Below are 17319 nucleotides of genomic sequence, written 5' to 3'. Positions count from 1 at the left end.
TTTTACATTACTAGTGATAAGGAACGAAGTCACTCAATACATGTTGCACAAATGCATGTGCATGTTTGTTTAAAGGAGAAAAACATTTAGACAGAGCATTTCCATGATTTCCCTCAAAAGGGTTTTCTGTAAAATATTTATTTCAGTTTTAATCTAACAGCAAGATTCGAGTTTATAAATTTGCATTGGATACCGTTCTCCACTGCACTCTGCTTCTATTAGTTCTAAGTGTTCTTGATCTATTTTTCTAATCAACCCGTTCAGAGATGATGTTACACAATTCTGGAGCAGATGGGATTTAAACCCAGGCCTCCCAGTCTTTGTGCTCCACATTGTCTTCATACCATTTTAGTTTACACAATTTAGGTGAGTTGGATTAAAACAAGAACTAGCATCTTGATCCAATTAACTCAATGTCAGCTTATAAATCCAGAACTGTTACCCTCAATTACTATTTAACAGTCGTGTTAGGTAATCATCGATTCAACATCATTTTGGCTTTTTGTGTTTTTTAATTAAAGAATACTGAAAGGAAAATAAAAGATAGTACTGATAATTTAATCAGAGCAGCCAATTCAAAGACTTAGTCAACCGAACAAAGGGATGCTTCAATGGATGAGTAAATTAATTTCCCTCAAATCACCTCAATAATTTTGTTTTCTATATGAGTTTAATCATACTTGCATCAAATAAAATATATTATGCACATTTAACTTGTGGTTTGGTTTTAGATAGAAAACTTTTATTGAAAAAGAATATAAACGACAGCTGTAAGATTTGATATTCGATGCAGATTGGACAACTTTAAAATAACAACTCAATACTAATCAGATACGGATGCTGTGATGAATGCGTGGAGTAACAAGAAAGGACAAGGTCAGGAATGAGTGTATCAGCAGGTGAATGAAGACTGTGGAGGTATCAAAGAAAGTCGTTGTTTAGGGATTGAAATAGTATAGTTATATGCTGTGGAGAGAGAGAGAGAAAATGTGACATGGAGCTGGGATTGATAGGAGAGAGAAGAGGAGAAATGGTTAGGACCAGATGGAAAGTTGCAGTCATGGCAGACTCAAGTGTAGGGAAATTGGAAGAGAAATGGTGACTGACAGGAACAGATGAAGAATGGTAATCAACAAGGATTGTGGCAACTCAGTGTTAAACGGGCAAAGACAATGGTTTTGGCTTGAAAACGTTTTGATAGTTCTCAATGATTCTATCATCAAAATTAATCAATCTAAATTGTAAAAAAAACTTCAGCTATGACTCATATAATTTGATTTGATAGTAGGATGTTTAATGATGTTGGAGGATAAGTTCAAAAGTATTTAAAAAGCAGATGACTATGTATATTCCAGAAAAATTCAACTGCAGTACACTTTGCCTGCTGTGGCTCATGTGTATTTTGGAATCATATGATGAACTTTTAATGATTTGACACATTCAAACTGCTGCAAACAAATTGGCATCATTACTCAAATTAATTTAAAATAATAATATTTCCCTTTTAATCATTTATGACTGTATTTTTAAAAAATGCTGCTTTAACTAGTCTCAAGGAATGTAGGTTTGGCTGTGTAATTCCCACACCATCATGAAGGTTTTGTCCTTTAGCCAGATGGAAGTTCTCTGACCTCAGCTCCACCCTTTACTTCACTGTCCCAGCCTATGTCACATTTCAGACCCCCTGCACGTGCACATACAGCAGTGGCCCCAGTCTTTATCTTTCATCCTCCACTCGCAATGTAACAAATAAACATACACCTCAAACAAAAGAAAACTTTCCTGATTTGCATGTACCACAACAAACAAACCCACCGCACCCCCACTCCCACCAAATATACATCAACCTTAAGTGCTTAATGTATTGAAACAAACTCAGCAGGTCTGGCAGCATCTGTGGGGAGAAAGCAGAGCGAGAGTCCGATGACTCTGCACCACTACTTTAATGCTTGAAGTGTTGTTCAGTTAATTCTAAAAGAACAGGTATGTTTGTTTCCCACAGAAATTAAGCAAAAGGCATCTTAAGATGTACAGTGCCATCTTTCCAACATAGAATGACATCTTACCACTTTTATTTTTCAACACTTACCTTGATATATGCTGCGGAAGCCTTGTTTGTTTTGGGAATAATCACTGTGGAAGTACAGGGTGGTTTCGTGAGTTGTACTGAACAGAGGTGCCGGTACCTGAGGGCCACTAAATCTACCAATTACTGTTCCCGTTGTTGCAGATCCACTTCGCACCTCAATGTAATCATGGATTGTTTCCGTGGAAAAATTGACAAACTGCAAGTGTACACCTGAAGGTTCCAAATGAAATTGAAAGAAAATTGAATTAATTAGATTCTGAAAGACTGCATCCTCATATATTCAATAGTACAGAATCGGCAGAAAACGGATTACTGAACATAATACAGTCAGAAAGCTGAATATAATACTGCGACATAAATTGACTATCAGTTCATTCTAGGTGATAGGATCTGCAGAGGTTGTACTAAGACAATGTGACATGGAAACTGTTCCATTTCTCTTGACATACCAAAGCCAATGGGTAGAGTTATTGTCCAAGTGCAGTCCAAACTACTAGGGTAGTTCCCAGGAAAACCAGGACTGAGAATGACCCCACTGAAGTCAGTCAGAGAACCACCACACTGAGCTGTAAAAGAATAAGTTCACACATGAAGTAAAATCAGCTGAGGCAAAATAAATTCAGCAAACCAATTAAAACAAAACTCCAAATAATATGATAGGTTTACAGTTTTAGAACAATTTAAAGAAAAAAAACTCTTTGCCAAACATTACAAATAATATCATCCCCACATAAATTTCCTGGCCCTATGTCCTAACATCTGCCTCGAGCTAATTTGGGTCAAGAAATTTGATTCTTCCTCAAATCCAATCTGGTACAACAGCGTATATACATGTAATAATGGAGAACAATTTAGTATACACTGACAGCAACTGCTCCCATAAAATCCAAATCCCACTGAGCTGAAGTGAGAGTAGAGATTATGGTGGCACTGGTCATCATTTTTTCAGTCTCCGATGGACTCAAGGGTGGTTCCAGAGGATTGGAGGGTTGACACAAAGACAAGCCCAGACCCCTGAGCTTACATTCCATCATGTGAAAACTTTTAGCATCAATAGTCCAATGGAAAAGTGTGCATTATTCAAGGAGGGTCAGCATGGATTTCTTAAGGGAAAATCACGTTTAATTATCCTCCTGCAGTATCCTCCTGTAGAAGTAACGGGGATGGATAATCAAGGTAATGTTATTGATGAGGTGTAAATGGACTTCCAAAAGACATTTGATAAATTGCCTTACAACAGGCCTGTGAGCAAAATTTGCCCTCATGGAATGAAAGGGACAATAGCAGTGTGGATATAAAATTGGCTGAGAGATCAGAAGTACAGAGTATTGATTAATGGATACTTTTTCAGTCAGGAGAAAGCTTTGTAGTGGAGTTCCTCATGGGTCAGAGTTGGGGTTCTTGCTTTTCCTAATATATATTAATGATCTAGACCTTGTTGTATAGGGGAAAAAAAAGTCCAAGTTTGCAAGTGAGCAGAACTTGAAAGCATCAGAAACTGTGAGGAAGACAGTGCAGAATTTCAAGAGGACGTTGGCAAATCGATAGAAGTTTAATTTGTGAGGTGGCAAAAAGAACATGCAATGACAGCATAAAATAAAGTGTATTACACAAGCAAAATGTGGACAGGAGCAGACACATGGGTGAACTTGCACATCAGCCATTAAAGATGCAACAAAGGTTGAAAGACCAGTTATGAAGTATACTCCCAGTGCACAATAATTGGTTTGTATATTCATCTCTAGGATATGCATCTTATTCCCTGGGTGTGGGATGGGATCAAATTAAATTTTACTCCATTGCAATAAACACCAAAAATTTCCAGTGTACAGACTTCTGTTTAAATTATTTGTGTTATCTGATTTTTAGAAATGCAATATTTTTCTTTTATTTTATTAATTACTAATATTAACTCTTGGGACATGATGCATTTTTTTCTTATGAATCAGAAGTTAAGGGATAATAGGATAGTGTGAAAAGTGGCATTGAGATAGATCATCAGTCATGATGTAGCAGCAAAGAGCGGGCTCAGGGGGCCAAATGGCCTGCTCCAGCTTCTGTGTCCCTAATATTGCTCTGGAGATATGCTCAGCACAAGACTAAGGTTGCAGCACAGAATAACAAGGCATTTGATTGAGGTATATATTCTCATCTATTCAAAAGCCAGGAAAAATTATCATTTTGTTGCGATTTATGATGTGCTTACTAAATGCCATTAATGCCTTATTTTGAAATATGATTCCCGAGAATGAAATTGTATTTCCTGGAATAAAAATAATAACCAATCATAATGCACTCACAACAATAAGCTGTTTACATTTTTCAAATGGCTTATGTGTCATCAAGCCTAAATATCAAACAGCTCACTGTTACAAACAATTTATCATAGATGCATTCAGGACAAAGAGCTTGCAAGGAGTCTCAGGATTGAAGCAAAGTAATGTACATTTTCAGATATCTAAATATCATGTATGCTTTCTCAGAATTTGATGTAAAGGTGCAGGTGTTGGATTGCGGGGGGCAAGGTCAAAAGTCACAAGATACCAGGTTATAGTCCAACAGGTTTATTTGAAATCACATGCTTTTGGGGTGCTGACCCTTTGTCACCTGATGAAGAGGCAGCGCTACAAAAGCTTGTGATGTCAAATAAACCTGTTGGGCTATAACCTGATGTCGTGTGACTTTTGACCTTCTTCAACATTGGTCAAGTCTCAGAAAAGCTGATGAAATCCCAAAACTGAAAACAAACATAAACAGTTTTGAAGATACATTTGTTTCATGTTTAGGGATCACAGTTTCATGCTCCCGATTACAATGAAACTAAGGCTATGCTGTGGGACGTTTGGAGGCACTGTTTACACCACCAGCCTTTTTCACAGGTGGCAGGGAGGGAATGGATGTGAAACATTACTGCTCATATGAAGTGTGAAACTGTCAGTGTTGTAGGCTCATTAATAGCCCACCTTAGGTCAGTCCATCAATTTTTGTGGAGGGAGCTGGACTTCTGCAGCTGACAGATTTTTTAACCAACTGCTTGGCTTGACGGTGTGAACCACGAACTGGAAGCAGCAAGACTTTGAAGAGTATGTGCAATAGTTTAATCTCCTTTATTGTTCATCATGACATGCCATTACATAAATTGCATCTGTGCATCAAATGAAGCTATCACAGTGATGTGATTGAAAGATGGGACCAGCCCTTTAAGAATGCATTTGTTAAATTGCTGTTTCTGCCAAATGAGGAGGTATGAAGTCAATATTCAACATTACATCTGTTAACATGTCTTTGCATGAAAGTTAATAAAATGGTGAGTCCAATGGTTGAAGGAATAGAGTATTTTTCACAGTACTAACAGGATGGCCTAGTACATTCACCAAATATATGAGTTTCACCCATTTCCATTTCTTTTTACATTTTGGCATCTTTTGAGATGGCAGTTATGAAGCCTGGCTTGCTGCATTCTTCCATCCTCCTGTTTGTCTCCCTTGGATTCAGCCTCTGGAATTTTTTTTTGTCTCTTTTTAATTGTCCAAGCACAGTTATGGGCCGTGACAACAATCCAACTGTAAGATCATTTTATGCTGTGTTTCACTTATTTTGTCCCACTTCATCATTGGTGAAAGGATGTAAGGAATGAGGGTGAGGATAGTGAGGATAAAAGGATGATGCTGAGGGCGGAACAGTTTAATGGAAAAATATAAGCCACTGTCTGCCTTTGGAAGCACCAGGCTGAAGACAAGGTCCTTTGGAAATGGAAGCAGGCTTTCTGACCCATCTGCTTTGGTCTCAGGGTGTAGTCACTTGCCCATAGCTGACTCATCTCCAGGTGATTTACCTCCTGAAGACTCAGAAGTCCCTTGTGATCAGCATTCTCAAGAGACATGGGATCACAACCATGGGATTAGACCCATCTCCTTTACAAATATCTGGCCAATGGAGTTCAGTTAAAAGTGTATCAGAACTCAGACTTATAATTGCAGTTATCTTCAGAAAATCAATACTTTTATGTGGAATAGGTCAGTGTAATTTAAAAATTATATCATCAATAATGGGAAAAAAGACCTGATTCTGCTGATCATTTTTAAATGATTTGAGTGGTTGGTTGACAATCTCATTGTCAGTAGAAAAAGACAATTCTTGTTCCACATTAATACTTGGGTTGATGAGGCAACTGCTGTCTTGTAAAGTTGAATTTATCACATATATACTGCATCAACGTGTATCTCTCTGCACTTTTATTTTGGGTACTAGAGTACAATACTGTATATAATTCCAAAACAGACAATCGCTGCACTTCTTTTCGCAAACCTGTCATGGTTAAAGTTACACCCTGTATGTTCTGAGAATGCACTTCATAAAGAAGCAAGATTAAATTAGGTCAGAAGATGGACGATGGGAGGGAGTTCATTTGGAGCCTGGTCACTACTATGAACTTGTCGGACTGGCGGAGCCATTTTTGAGGTGTATAAATGTTGAAAAATTTTGCTGAGCAAACAATTCAGATATAACATAAAACAAGTCATTTCTACATTTAACAAGGAAGGATAGGTGTCTCTCTGAGCTTTAAGAGGTATTCTAAATGCCCTTCCGATCAATTGTAATAACTGGTGTACTTAGGAGTACATTGTGTAGGCTATAGTTAAGAAGGTCAGGATACAGGAACACATTACAATTAATCACAATTTTTAAAAAATATACATACCTACACACATGGGAATAGGATAATTCCATCTCCGCACTGGTCCTGGCATGCATGTTATGTAGGGATGCCCCTGAGGACAATAACATATTTTAATGAAAAAACACCTATTACAAAAGAAAATTAATTCAGTGGCATTTTCAAGACATTGCAAGTATAGAATTGAGTCCAACTGAGATGTCCAGAGAAGAATTAATTAAGTAACAGTTTATTTTATCAAAGGAGGACATTACTCTGAGAAATTTCAGTGAACTTAGCTTCAGAGTTAAGGTGTAAATATACTTGAAAAAAGGAAGTTTCAGCAACCAAAATTATCTATAAATATATGCTTATATTGTTGATACAACAGTTTTGGCTGTAAACATAAATACAGTGCTAAGTGCCAGCTCACAACACAGCTGTACTGGTTCTTTATTTAGGTCTAATTATAATTTTTATCTGCAGAAGCTTTGAATCTGAACTCCATGATCTGATGTAAAGATTTATCCTGTTCAACATCAATTCCTGGAAGTATAAATGTGAAAGGGGAAAGCACGTGGCAGTGATTTTGAGAGGGGGGGGAAGATGAGTGATGTAGTCATTAATGTCACTTATGAGAGGCAAAGAATTTACAGCATGCTTTCTTCAAAACAGAAATTGACAACAACCGTCTAGTGTGGTAGCAGTTGCTGAACATGAAACATTAGTCTTAAGTCACACACCAGCCATTTCCTTCCCATTTTCAGACTTCAACCTATTTCTTCTCATTTAGCTTACGCTCAACGAGAAGCAGCTCCCTATGTCTGCACATTCTTTACAAAAGCTACTCCTGAACTCTTTCCTGGATAAATTGACTGTCAGTACTAGATAGAGAAATAAGAGCAGGAATGTCCGCCTAATATTCAGTGCCTATTCAAGAGGTAAAATACGATCTCTGGAGATCATTGGCTCAGCATTATTACTAAATCAGTAATACTGAGGTTGGCAGCGTCACTAAGTAAGGTGCTTTCCTGTTACTTGAACATTGCACTAACTTCAAACAGCAGCACACTGCTTTTACTAAAGTCTGGAACTGTTATTGTTTAGCCTGCTAGTTATCCTTTTCTTACTTCTCTGTGGTCTCAGCATTTGGATCCTTTCAAGGAAAATTTTTCAAAAAATTCATTCATTCAACAAATGTGAACATCGTGTGCTGGGCTAGCATTTCTTGCCCATCCTGAGTTGCCCTTGAGAAGGTAGGAGGTGAGATGTCTTTTCGAATTGCAGCAGTCAATTTAATGTAGATTCATAATGCTGATAGGGAGGATTTTGATTCAATGACAATGAAGGCACAGTGATATGTTTCCAAGTCTGAATGGTGAGTGGTTTGAATGGGAATTCATCAGTGTTGACGTTCTATGAAAAAAAATCCTGAAATACGTATTAGTAAGTGATCCATTCACCTAAAGCACCAGATTGGGACCCCCATAGGTCAGATAACATCAGAAGATTTGCAAATATAAAACTATACAGAAGCAGGGTAGTGAGAAGGGAGAGTGATGAAGCAGGAAAGAGCAGAGAAGAGCTCTGGGAAAGTGGGAGAGAGCAGGAGGGTTTTGAAGGGATGAAAAACCATGTTGTGTATATTCTTGGTCATCACTGACACATGTACTGATGCTAGATATATGGGGATTGTGCCTTCAAACACTGCAGCACACGCTCATGCAGTCTTTAAGGAAAAAACCTGCTGTCCCATAGCTGCCAGATATCCACGTGATTTCAGGCTCACAAATAATGTGGTTGATTTTTAATGAAACCTATTCATTTGTATCAAAGCTGCCGACAATCAATAATTCAAACGGAGGCACTCTAGCTCATCACTGCTTTGATAAGGAGTTGGGAGTACGTGGAGAGATATTGCTTAGAAACAAGCAATTCCATCTGACTAATCGATGCCAGCATTCTTTCACCCATCCGCATCTAAATTTATTAATCTTATTAAGTTTTCCTTGATATGCATCCGTACTATTTATTTTATGAGCTCCATTTGGTGGCGAGTCCCACATTCTTATCTGTCATTGGGTAAAATGAAAAAAAAAATTCCGAATTCCTTATTGGATTTCTTCTTAGCTGTTTTCTTCTGGCTGTATCCAATTATGTTCTTCACCAAGAGTGGAAGCAGTTTTTCTATCAAAACGGTTCTAAAAATTGAAACTCCTTATTGTCTCGTAATTCACAATAAATGTAGACCTTGCCAATTAAGCCTACCTCCCAAGTATAAAATATTTTTTAAAAATGAAGGCTGGCAGTTGATGCTTGAATGATGTAGGATTTCAAGGGTATTATTGTTTTATCTGTTAAGGAATTATACTTTTCACATTCAATAGTTTTGTTTGCAAAGTTGTTTCCTTGTAACATATGTGTTATATTGGCAGGATATAAAGCAGTTTGTTGAATGGTTCAAAAGTGTTCTTAATTTAGGAAGTGATTATGAATGTGACAAGAACAGTTAATGCAGAAGCAAATTGCATAAAATTTCAGGTGAATTTACAGAACAGCTCAAGTGTTGAACAAAGAATTTATCCCTATCTCCAGCTAAAAGATGCTTCAATTTTTTCATTTTTTTTTCTGTCTCTCTTCATCCTCACCAAGTCTTCAACATGAAGAAGCAGAGTGCCTTTTGATGTCCCTCCTCCATGTGCGAATTGTTTTGGTTGTACAACACAGGAAGATCTACAGCTTAGAAGGAAACAATTTATCTCAAAGCAGGGACGTGGCATTGAAATAGTGGATCAACAATGATCATATTGAGTGGCAGTCACAGAGCAGGCTCAAAGGTCCAAATGGCCTACTCCTGCTTCTAGTTCCTAAGTTTCATTATGTCTGTGCCACTCAAAAAATAGCTATCTTGCCTGATCTCACCATTCAACAGTTGATCCAAAGCAGTTACGGTTGTTCAGCTTCCTGTGAAGTATTTTTTGCAAATGTGGTGAAGATTTGTGCATTTACCCACCACTCAGACAATGAGTCCTAGACTCCCATTACCCTATAGATAAAAAAAGAGATTCTCAACTCCTCCCAATTATCCCACTATGAATGTGTGTGTATATATAGAGAAATTATATGTACTTGCTATGGTTTTGGCTTCTCTGTCGCTAACTGTAGGTCCGGAAATTCTTATCCACCTTATCTATACCTCTCAATTTATTACAATTTAATTGAATTTCCTCATAACTTCATCCACTTCAAAGCAAACAAACACAACATGTGAAATCCTTACTCATGGGTTAAAAATACCAACATCTTCATAAAGCCCTTTGCAAAGTCTGTATTGTGATCAAATCCATCCTGTAATGCAGTGACCAGAACTGTGTACAATCGATGGCAGGAAAGATAGACCATCATTGATTAAACTTTGCTCTTGAGGAAGTAGTGGTAGGATATTTAGAAAGTCATAACACAATTGTACCGACTCACCACGGCTTTGTAACACCGAAATCATGTTTGGAAAATTTACCACAGTTTTTTTTAGAATCGAATAAACAGGTGGATAAAGGGGAACCAGTGGATGTAGTCCATTGCGATTTCCAGAATACATTTGATAAGGTGCGACATAAAAAGGCTACTTCACTAGAAAAGAGTTCATAGTGTTGAAAGTGGTATATTAGTGTGGTTAGAAGATTGATTAACAAACAGGAAACAAAGAGTTGGAACAAATAGGTCATTTTCAACTTGGTACCTGGCAGAGTGAATCTTTAAACATTTTAAGCTTGGCTTGGATGAAGGGGCATACGGTGGTGTGGCTAAATATGTTTATGATACAAAACTATGTCATAAAACAAGTTTTAATGATATCCCATACAGACTGCAGATAAAGTGAGAAAGAAACAAAAATGTGAATGGAATTGTGTGGTAGGAAATAGAGGGGTCAGATAAAGATTATTTAAATGGAGAGTGACTGCAGGGTGCTGCAAAATGGAGGGATCTAAATATGCCTGTAAATGAATCACAAAGGGTCAGTGTGGAAGTAGAACAAGCAATGAGGAAGGCAACTAGAATTATTGCTAGGGAGATGGAGTACAAAGGTAAGGAAGTCTTGCGATAATTGCACAGGTCTTCAGCATCTTATGCACTGAATATTTACATCTGTACATAGCCAATTATCAGCTCTCCGCAGAGTAATTGTTAAGACCTCTCTCTTCATATTCTCATTCTAGACTGGTGTTTTCTTTCTTACTGATGCTGGAGTAATGTGATCAGTTACATCTTCATTATTTACACGTTTCTCAATATACTGTCTCTCTCCCAAAATTTGCCTTGCTTTCGTCTACATTATTCGAGTAATTTGTTTCTATTCACTACATAGTCTTTCCAGTTATGAGCATTATAATTAAATTCATGGTGAAAACAACACTAATGGTGATACTACCATCTACTCTCCACAAACCTACTCACGTCTGAACTTCTCAGTTCAAGACAATCCGAAACACTGATGAAACTGTCAATCTGGTTCACTTGAGTTCAAATGAGGGTAATGGTGTTGTACCATGTCCAGATTAGTCATACTATTCAGTACACTATCTGATGTATTATAGGTATGACACCCTATATTCTATGTTAGCCATCACACTTCTTGGCTTAAGTAAGATGAATGTTCCCTGTGCTTCTTGAATGTCTCTTCAAGTGTTCTGATGATATAAGATCTTGTTTAATATTTTGTGTTTAATGCCATGACTTCTAATGTGCTGTCCATTAACTGGACTTTTTGTCTTGCCTTTAAGATTGACAGAGATTTTTGGTCTGTGTCTCAACTGACCTGTACCACGTCTGATGCTTTCTGCTGTGACTTTTCTCTCACAGATTTATCTTCTTGTGCTCTGGACAGGTTATGTTTGGCTTAAGGTTGCATTATCAAACTGATGTAACAAGGCAACTTTCTACCCATGAAGAATTCCACTTCTGAGTACTCAGTTGCGCTCTGTGATTGAGTTGATCTTATTCCCCGTCAGGACTGCTATGCATCAGCAACAAAATAGCATTGGTTTTCTATTTGAATGAGGATGGGTTAGAGAACTCATCACCGAATTGGTCCCTGGTTCACAACTGAATTTCCCAATATTCTTGTTCACAAATTGAAATCTATTAGCTAATACTAATTCTTTAAAGAAATTGTTTCAGTGTTGTGATCATTGAATTTGCTATGGTTGAGTGATGCCTTGCCGCTTCAACAAGAACTAAATAAATCCTTGTTCTAAAATTGACAAGAGTCAGTCCCATCCTTTTCCAATGCTTTCATGAAAATCTTGATGAAGTAATTAGTTCTGTTGACACTTGCCTGTCCATGACATACATTGACATAATGAAATGTTGTAATCTTGTCTTTCGAAATATCTAGCCATCACATTGATTGTTGTGATCTTGCTCTGCACTTGTGATACCAAGACATCCTCCATGGATTTCATGTCGGATTTTTCTCCTCTTTACTTTGGTATAGCCATTTTCTGTCGCACACCAATTGTATTCCATTATTAGTAATTGGTTTCTGCATATGATAAACGTTCATTACTTGCGCTGTTGGACTTCATTTTGATGAATTGCAAACAGAGTTGTCTGACTTTGGTGCTCTCCATGTCAAATTTTTGAGCTGCACAAATTTGTCTGAGCTCACCTCAGTTGATATTAAACCAATGGTTAGCATCATAGAGTAAGACTCCATTAAAGGTGAAATTTCGCTCTTTTTTTCTCTTCGATCCACTGTTTTCTTTGAGAGTGTCTTTTCATTATCTGCACCATCTCCAGAACAGAGGTCATTTGTAATTGCATTTGCAATTGTATTTCACCAACCTAAGCCTGAACATTTATACAGATACAGGCATTTTGAGAATCATTTCAATTTTAAGAATGTATCAAAGGCTTGTTCTCAACTTTCCATTATATTGCCAATAGGTAGACTGTATGCCTTTTACATCCCTACATGACTACTAAAGCTTCCTTCTCAATGATTGTTCAGTCTCTCTCAAAACTGTCAACATAAAATAGACCAGTTTCACATTCTGTTATTTTGCATTTTAATGGAGATGGCTCATAGTTGTGTAAATGATGCAGCTGTTGCCATAATAGTGGGTAAGCCTATCTTGTCGAGTGCTTGACATCGTAAGAAACTTCTCTTTAATTTTTTTTCAAAAGCTGCAGTTTGTTCCTGACTCAACGACCATTGCTAAACTTTTACGCACAAATTTCTCGTGGGTTCAGTACAGCTGCATATGTTGAGGATAAATTTTCTTCTTGTTTCACCATGTTTAAGAATGGTGTAATTAGTCTGAATGCCACAATAACCAATAATTAGTCCCTGCTCATGTGCATGCATAAGTGAAGCTTGCTGGGTCCTTAATACAGCATTGATGTCACCACATACGGTGTGAGCAGAGATGTCAGCGCCTGAGCATGTGCAGACTGTCCACCTCTATTTCATGTAAATTTAGTGCAGTTCGATTCATTGTGGGGCATGATGGCAGTGGTGGTTGATCTTTTGTGCCAGTCACTTTGTTCCTTTTTGGCTTTTGTCATTGACTGTTGCAATCCTTTGCAACCTGGAGACTCTTAGAAAATTGGGACTCGGGAGGCGCTGGATAAAATGGTTCACAAATGAGGATCTAAAACACAATTGGAATTGTAGCTTTTATTTAAATTCTCAGCGTCTTGTATTTTCTTAATCTCCGGATTGATCAACCAAGCAGATTAAACTTTCTCTGGTCACAGTCAATATAAAAACTTCTATTGCTTTGAATGAAATTGATGTCCTCTTTGTAGAAGCACACACATTCTGCGACCATCATTCGCAGCCATCTAAGAAATAATGTGCAAAATTGGTACATTTCTTTGCGAGAAATGCACTGATGGTTCCGGTCTTCCTTAGATCACCATGATGCTTTGTTCTTGGGTCAATGTGAACATCATTGTCGAGAACTGACATTTTCAACTTAGTATAAGGTGTGCTTTAGAAAGCAATTCTGCCTTTACAGTTGCAGTTGTATAGGACTTTGGTTCAGCCATTTTTGGCGTACTATGTACAGTTCTGGTCGCCACATTACCAAAAGGATGTGGATGCTTTGGAGAGGGTGCAGAGGAGGTTCACCAGGATGTTGCCTGGTATGGAGGGTGCTAGCTATGAAGAGAGGTTGAAGAGGTTAGGATTATTTTCATTGGAAAGATGGAGATTGCGGGGGGGACCTGATTGAGGTCTACAAAATCATGAGGGGTATAGACAGGGTGGATAGCAAAAAGCTTTTTCCCAGAGTGGGGGACTCAATTACTAGGGGTCATGAGTTCAAAGTGAGAGGAGGAAAGTTTAAGGGAGATATGCATGGAAAGTTCTTTACACAGAGGGTGGTGGGTGCCTGGAATGCGTTGCCAGCGGAGGTGGTAGACACAGACACGTTAGCGTCTTTTAAGATATATTTGGACAGGTACATGGATGGGCAGGGAGCAAATGGACACAGACTGTTAGAAAATAGATGATAGGTTAGACAGAGGATCTTGATCGGCGCAGGCTTGGAGGGCCAAAGGGCCTGTTCCTGTGCTGTAATTTTCTTTGTTCTTTGTTCTTTGCTCTTTGTTCTTTACCATGTCCCTGGCCCTCATGCCATGCACCTTCTTCATTTTACAATCACTAGGATGTCATCCATATCATCTTCCTGTTTCCTTTCCAGGATTCTAGACGTAGCTGTTTGGAAAATCTCAGGGGCAGAGGAGATCCCAAATGATCGATGGTTGAAGAAATACTGCTTGAATGATGCGTTAGGGTCACTTGCAATCTTGACACTTGGTTTAAGGGTAGGTGATAGAGCCCACTGCTGGCAATCAGATTTGTGGAAAACTTCCTTCTTGACAATTTTGCCAAACGACTATTGACAGATGAAATGAGATGGGTCTCCCATAAGACCATAAGACTGTAAGACATAGAAGTGGAAGTAAGGCCATTCAGCCCATCGAGTCTAATCCACCATTTAAATCATGGCTGATGGGCATTTCAACTCCACTTCCCTGCACTCTCCCCGTAGCCCTCGATTCCTTGTGAGATCAAGAATTTATCGATCTCTGCCTTGAAGGCATTTAACGTCCCGGCCTCCACTGCGCTCTGTGGCAATGAATTTCACAGGCCCACCACTCCTTTCTCCTTTCCACTCTAACTCCTTTCTTTAACTGAGTAAGATCCACATGCAATCTTCTTTTTTATTCATCTTGGGAACAGTTACTCACCCATTGTGTCACTGGCAATATGATCCCACTTTTAACCGTGCTGTTGGAGATTTTATTTTTCACACCAAAGGATGAGAAATTTCACTGAGTGTGTCCAAGCAGATAGGTTTAGCATCTTTTTGCAGAGTAATGTGGAAGGCCAGCTTCAATTTGCCTGAACATTTGAATAGCTTCCAAAACTCTTGACATATTATTTCCTGTTTTAATTCTGAAATTCTGCACCCACAGTCAATCAGAGATCAGGACAAATACAAGCTTTTACAATCAACAATGAGGTCCTCAAGTTCCTCAATAAATTATGGTTCACTGAAATTTGGCCCTCTGGAATTAAACATCATGGTGATTTGTCTGTGCACGTCAAGATCTGTGCCTCTTCAACCTTGGAGATATATGTGAGATGGTCTGATTCTCACAGACTTCCACCATGGCAAGTTATCTGCTTATATTGAAAAAAATTCCTGTATTGAGTTTAAATTCTGTTTCAAACCACTGAAGCTTCAAGTTGATTGTCCAGATCATGTTTTTATTCTCATTAACCAACTTAGGAATGTTGGTTGAAATGCTTATTCTCCAGCTTTAACTTCTTTTTGATCTTCTCTTTATTTTGAGGTGATGAACATGCTGTTGCCTTCGGATATTTTCTATACATGTCCCAGTTTACTCAACTCCCTCCCCTGGACATTCATTATGCTTGAATTCTATTTGGAGTTCCTATGGTCAACCACGATTATTTCTGAAATGTTATGTTTTGACAGGCTTTTAGAAAGGTATCTCATGTCAGAGGAATCCCTAATGTTTCCTTGCAGTACTGACTGCTTCTGGATCCTAATTACTACCTGTGTATTGAATTGGATTGCCTTTTACAGTGTTAAATCTTCCTCGCACTGAAGAAAGTCTGATAATTTCTCACCCTTCAGAACAATGCCTATACAGTTTAATTAATTCAATCCTCCAATTCTCCAACTCTGTAACAACCTGTTGGATTATAATAATAATTTGAAAATAATAATTCTATTGATTCTCCTCAATTCCAAGATCACTGATTACGTCTCATTTATGCTCCCATAAATTTCTTCTGAGGCTCAAGTAGATGCTGGATGTTATAGTAAATGTTTCATGTTCTGTAGCATTTTCTTCGTTACTTTGCCTTACCAGAACATCACCAGTATTAGACCCACAGCATATTCATTCTTGCTGATCATAGCATGAAACCTGAAGCTCTTCTCTAATACCTGAACTTCTAACAGCATTGAAGGCATTATCAAATGATTAAGGTCGTAACAAGATTTTTTTTCCCGCAGCTCCCCTCCCTCCACACAGTTGCACTAATTGACCTGAATGCATACTCGCACTATTCCAGTTTTGCATCAATGTGTTCTAATCCTGTGTCTTTCCTCTCCAGAGTATTAACCATTTGTGGTTAGGCTTAAAATTTTTAAAAAGATTCCTCCTCACACCCTTCAGATTCTACTCCTCTTCCAGCTTTTTTTAAAGCCTTGATGACTTCTGAGATCATGGTTCCGACCAGAAACGTCAACATTCCTGCTCCTCTGATGCTGCCTGGCCTGCTGTTTTCCTCCAGCTCCACACTGTGTTCTCTCTGACTCCAGCATCGACAGGTCTTGCTATCGATGCCTTCAGGGTCTTCCTTTTTTGCTCAGCTGCATTGACAAAGTCTTCTAACATCCTGTTCCACTTTCAAAGTCTTCCTTTCAGAGCTGTATCCTTTGTGCTTACTTTAGCTTCAGATCCTGGTCCTGGAGATTTTTCTTCTTTTTCCCTTCCTGCCACAATGCTTTATCTTGTATTTTAAGCCAATACTGCCACCTGTCATTATTGGTCTGGGCAAAGTCAGGTTGTGAGGTACGGTGTCCGAGACTGCTTTTTCCTTATTACTAATTTAGTCATTTATCACCTTATTTAGTACATAAATAAATGTGCATTTGTACATTCAAGGTTATGAAATACAGCTCTCCACTGTCCTGTTTAAGACCTCTTTTCCTCACATACCTGTTCTAAACTGTGGTCTTGTTTCTGATGACTGAATGATGTGATCATAATAAATAATCATGAAATACATGAATATTGTTTAATTGCACACATTTTAGTTAATAACTGCATCACCTTCTTACTTAGAAGTTTGCAGCAATTGTTATGTAATAAACGTGTTCAAGATTAAAGATTTGCTTTTGGTTATTTTTTAAACTGGAACATTCACAGTCCTAAAAGGGCACCCCATGAACTATTTAACTTCACAGCTGATGGGCCATTCTTCAGCTGCACCCAGTAAGGTTGTGACACATTGTGTCCTCTT

At 38.2% G+C, this 17319-nt stretch overlaps 1 protein-coding gene across 1 annotated transcript in view; it reads right to left on the bottom strand.

The window, feature by feature from the left end:
* csmd3b (CUB and Sushi multiple domains 3b) overlaps nt 1-17319 on the bottom strand; it is a 1751526-nt gene that overhangs the window by 163717 nt on the left and 1570490 nt on the right. The window contains exons 39-41 of the mRNA XM_048529668.2: nt 6792-6861; nt 2539-2655; nt 2090-2299 (exon numbers count right to left, since the gene is read on the bottom strand). Coding sequence (XP_048385625.1) covers nt 2090-2299; nt 2539-2655; nt 6792-6861 — 397 coding nt within the window. The remainder of the gene's footprint in view (nt 1-2089; nt 2300-2538; nt 2656-6791; nt 6862-17319) is intronic.

This window comes from Stegostoma tigrinum, chromosome 5 (assembly GCF_030684315.1).
Source record: "Stegostoma tigrinum isolate sSteTig4 chromosome 5, sSteTig4.hap1, whole genome shotgun sequence".
NCBI classification, from domain to species: domain Eukaryota; kingdom Metazoa; phylum Chordata; class Chondrichthyes; order Orectolobiformes; family Stegostomatidae; genus Stegostoma; species Stegostoma tigrinum.
This window is presented reverse-complemented; position numbering and strand designations above follow the sequence as displayed.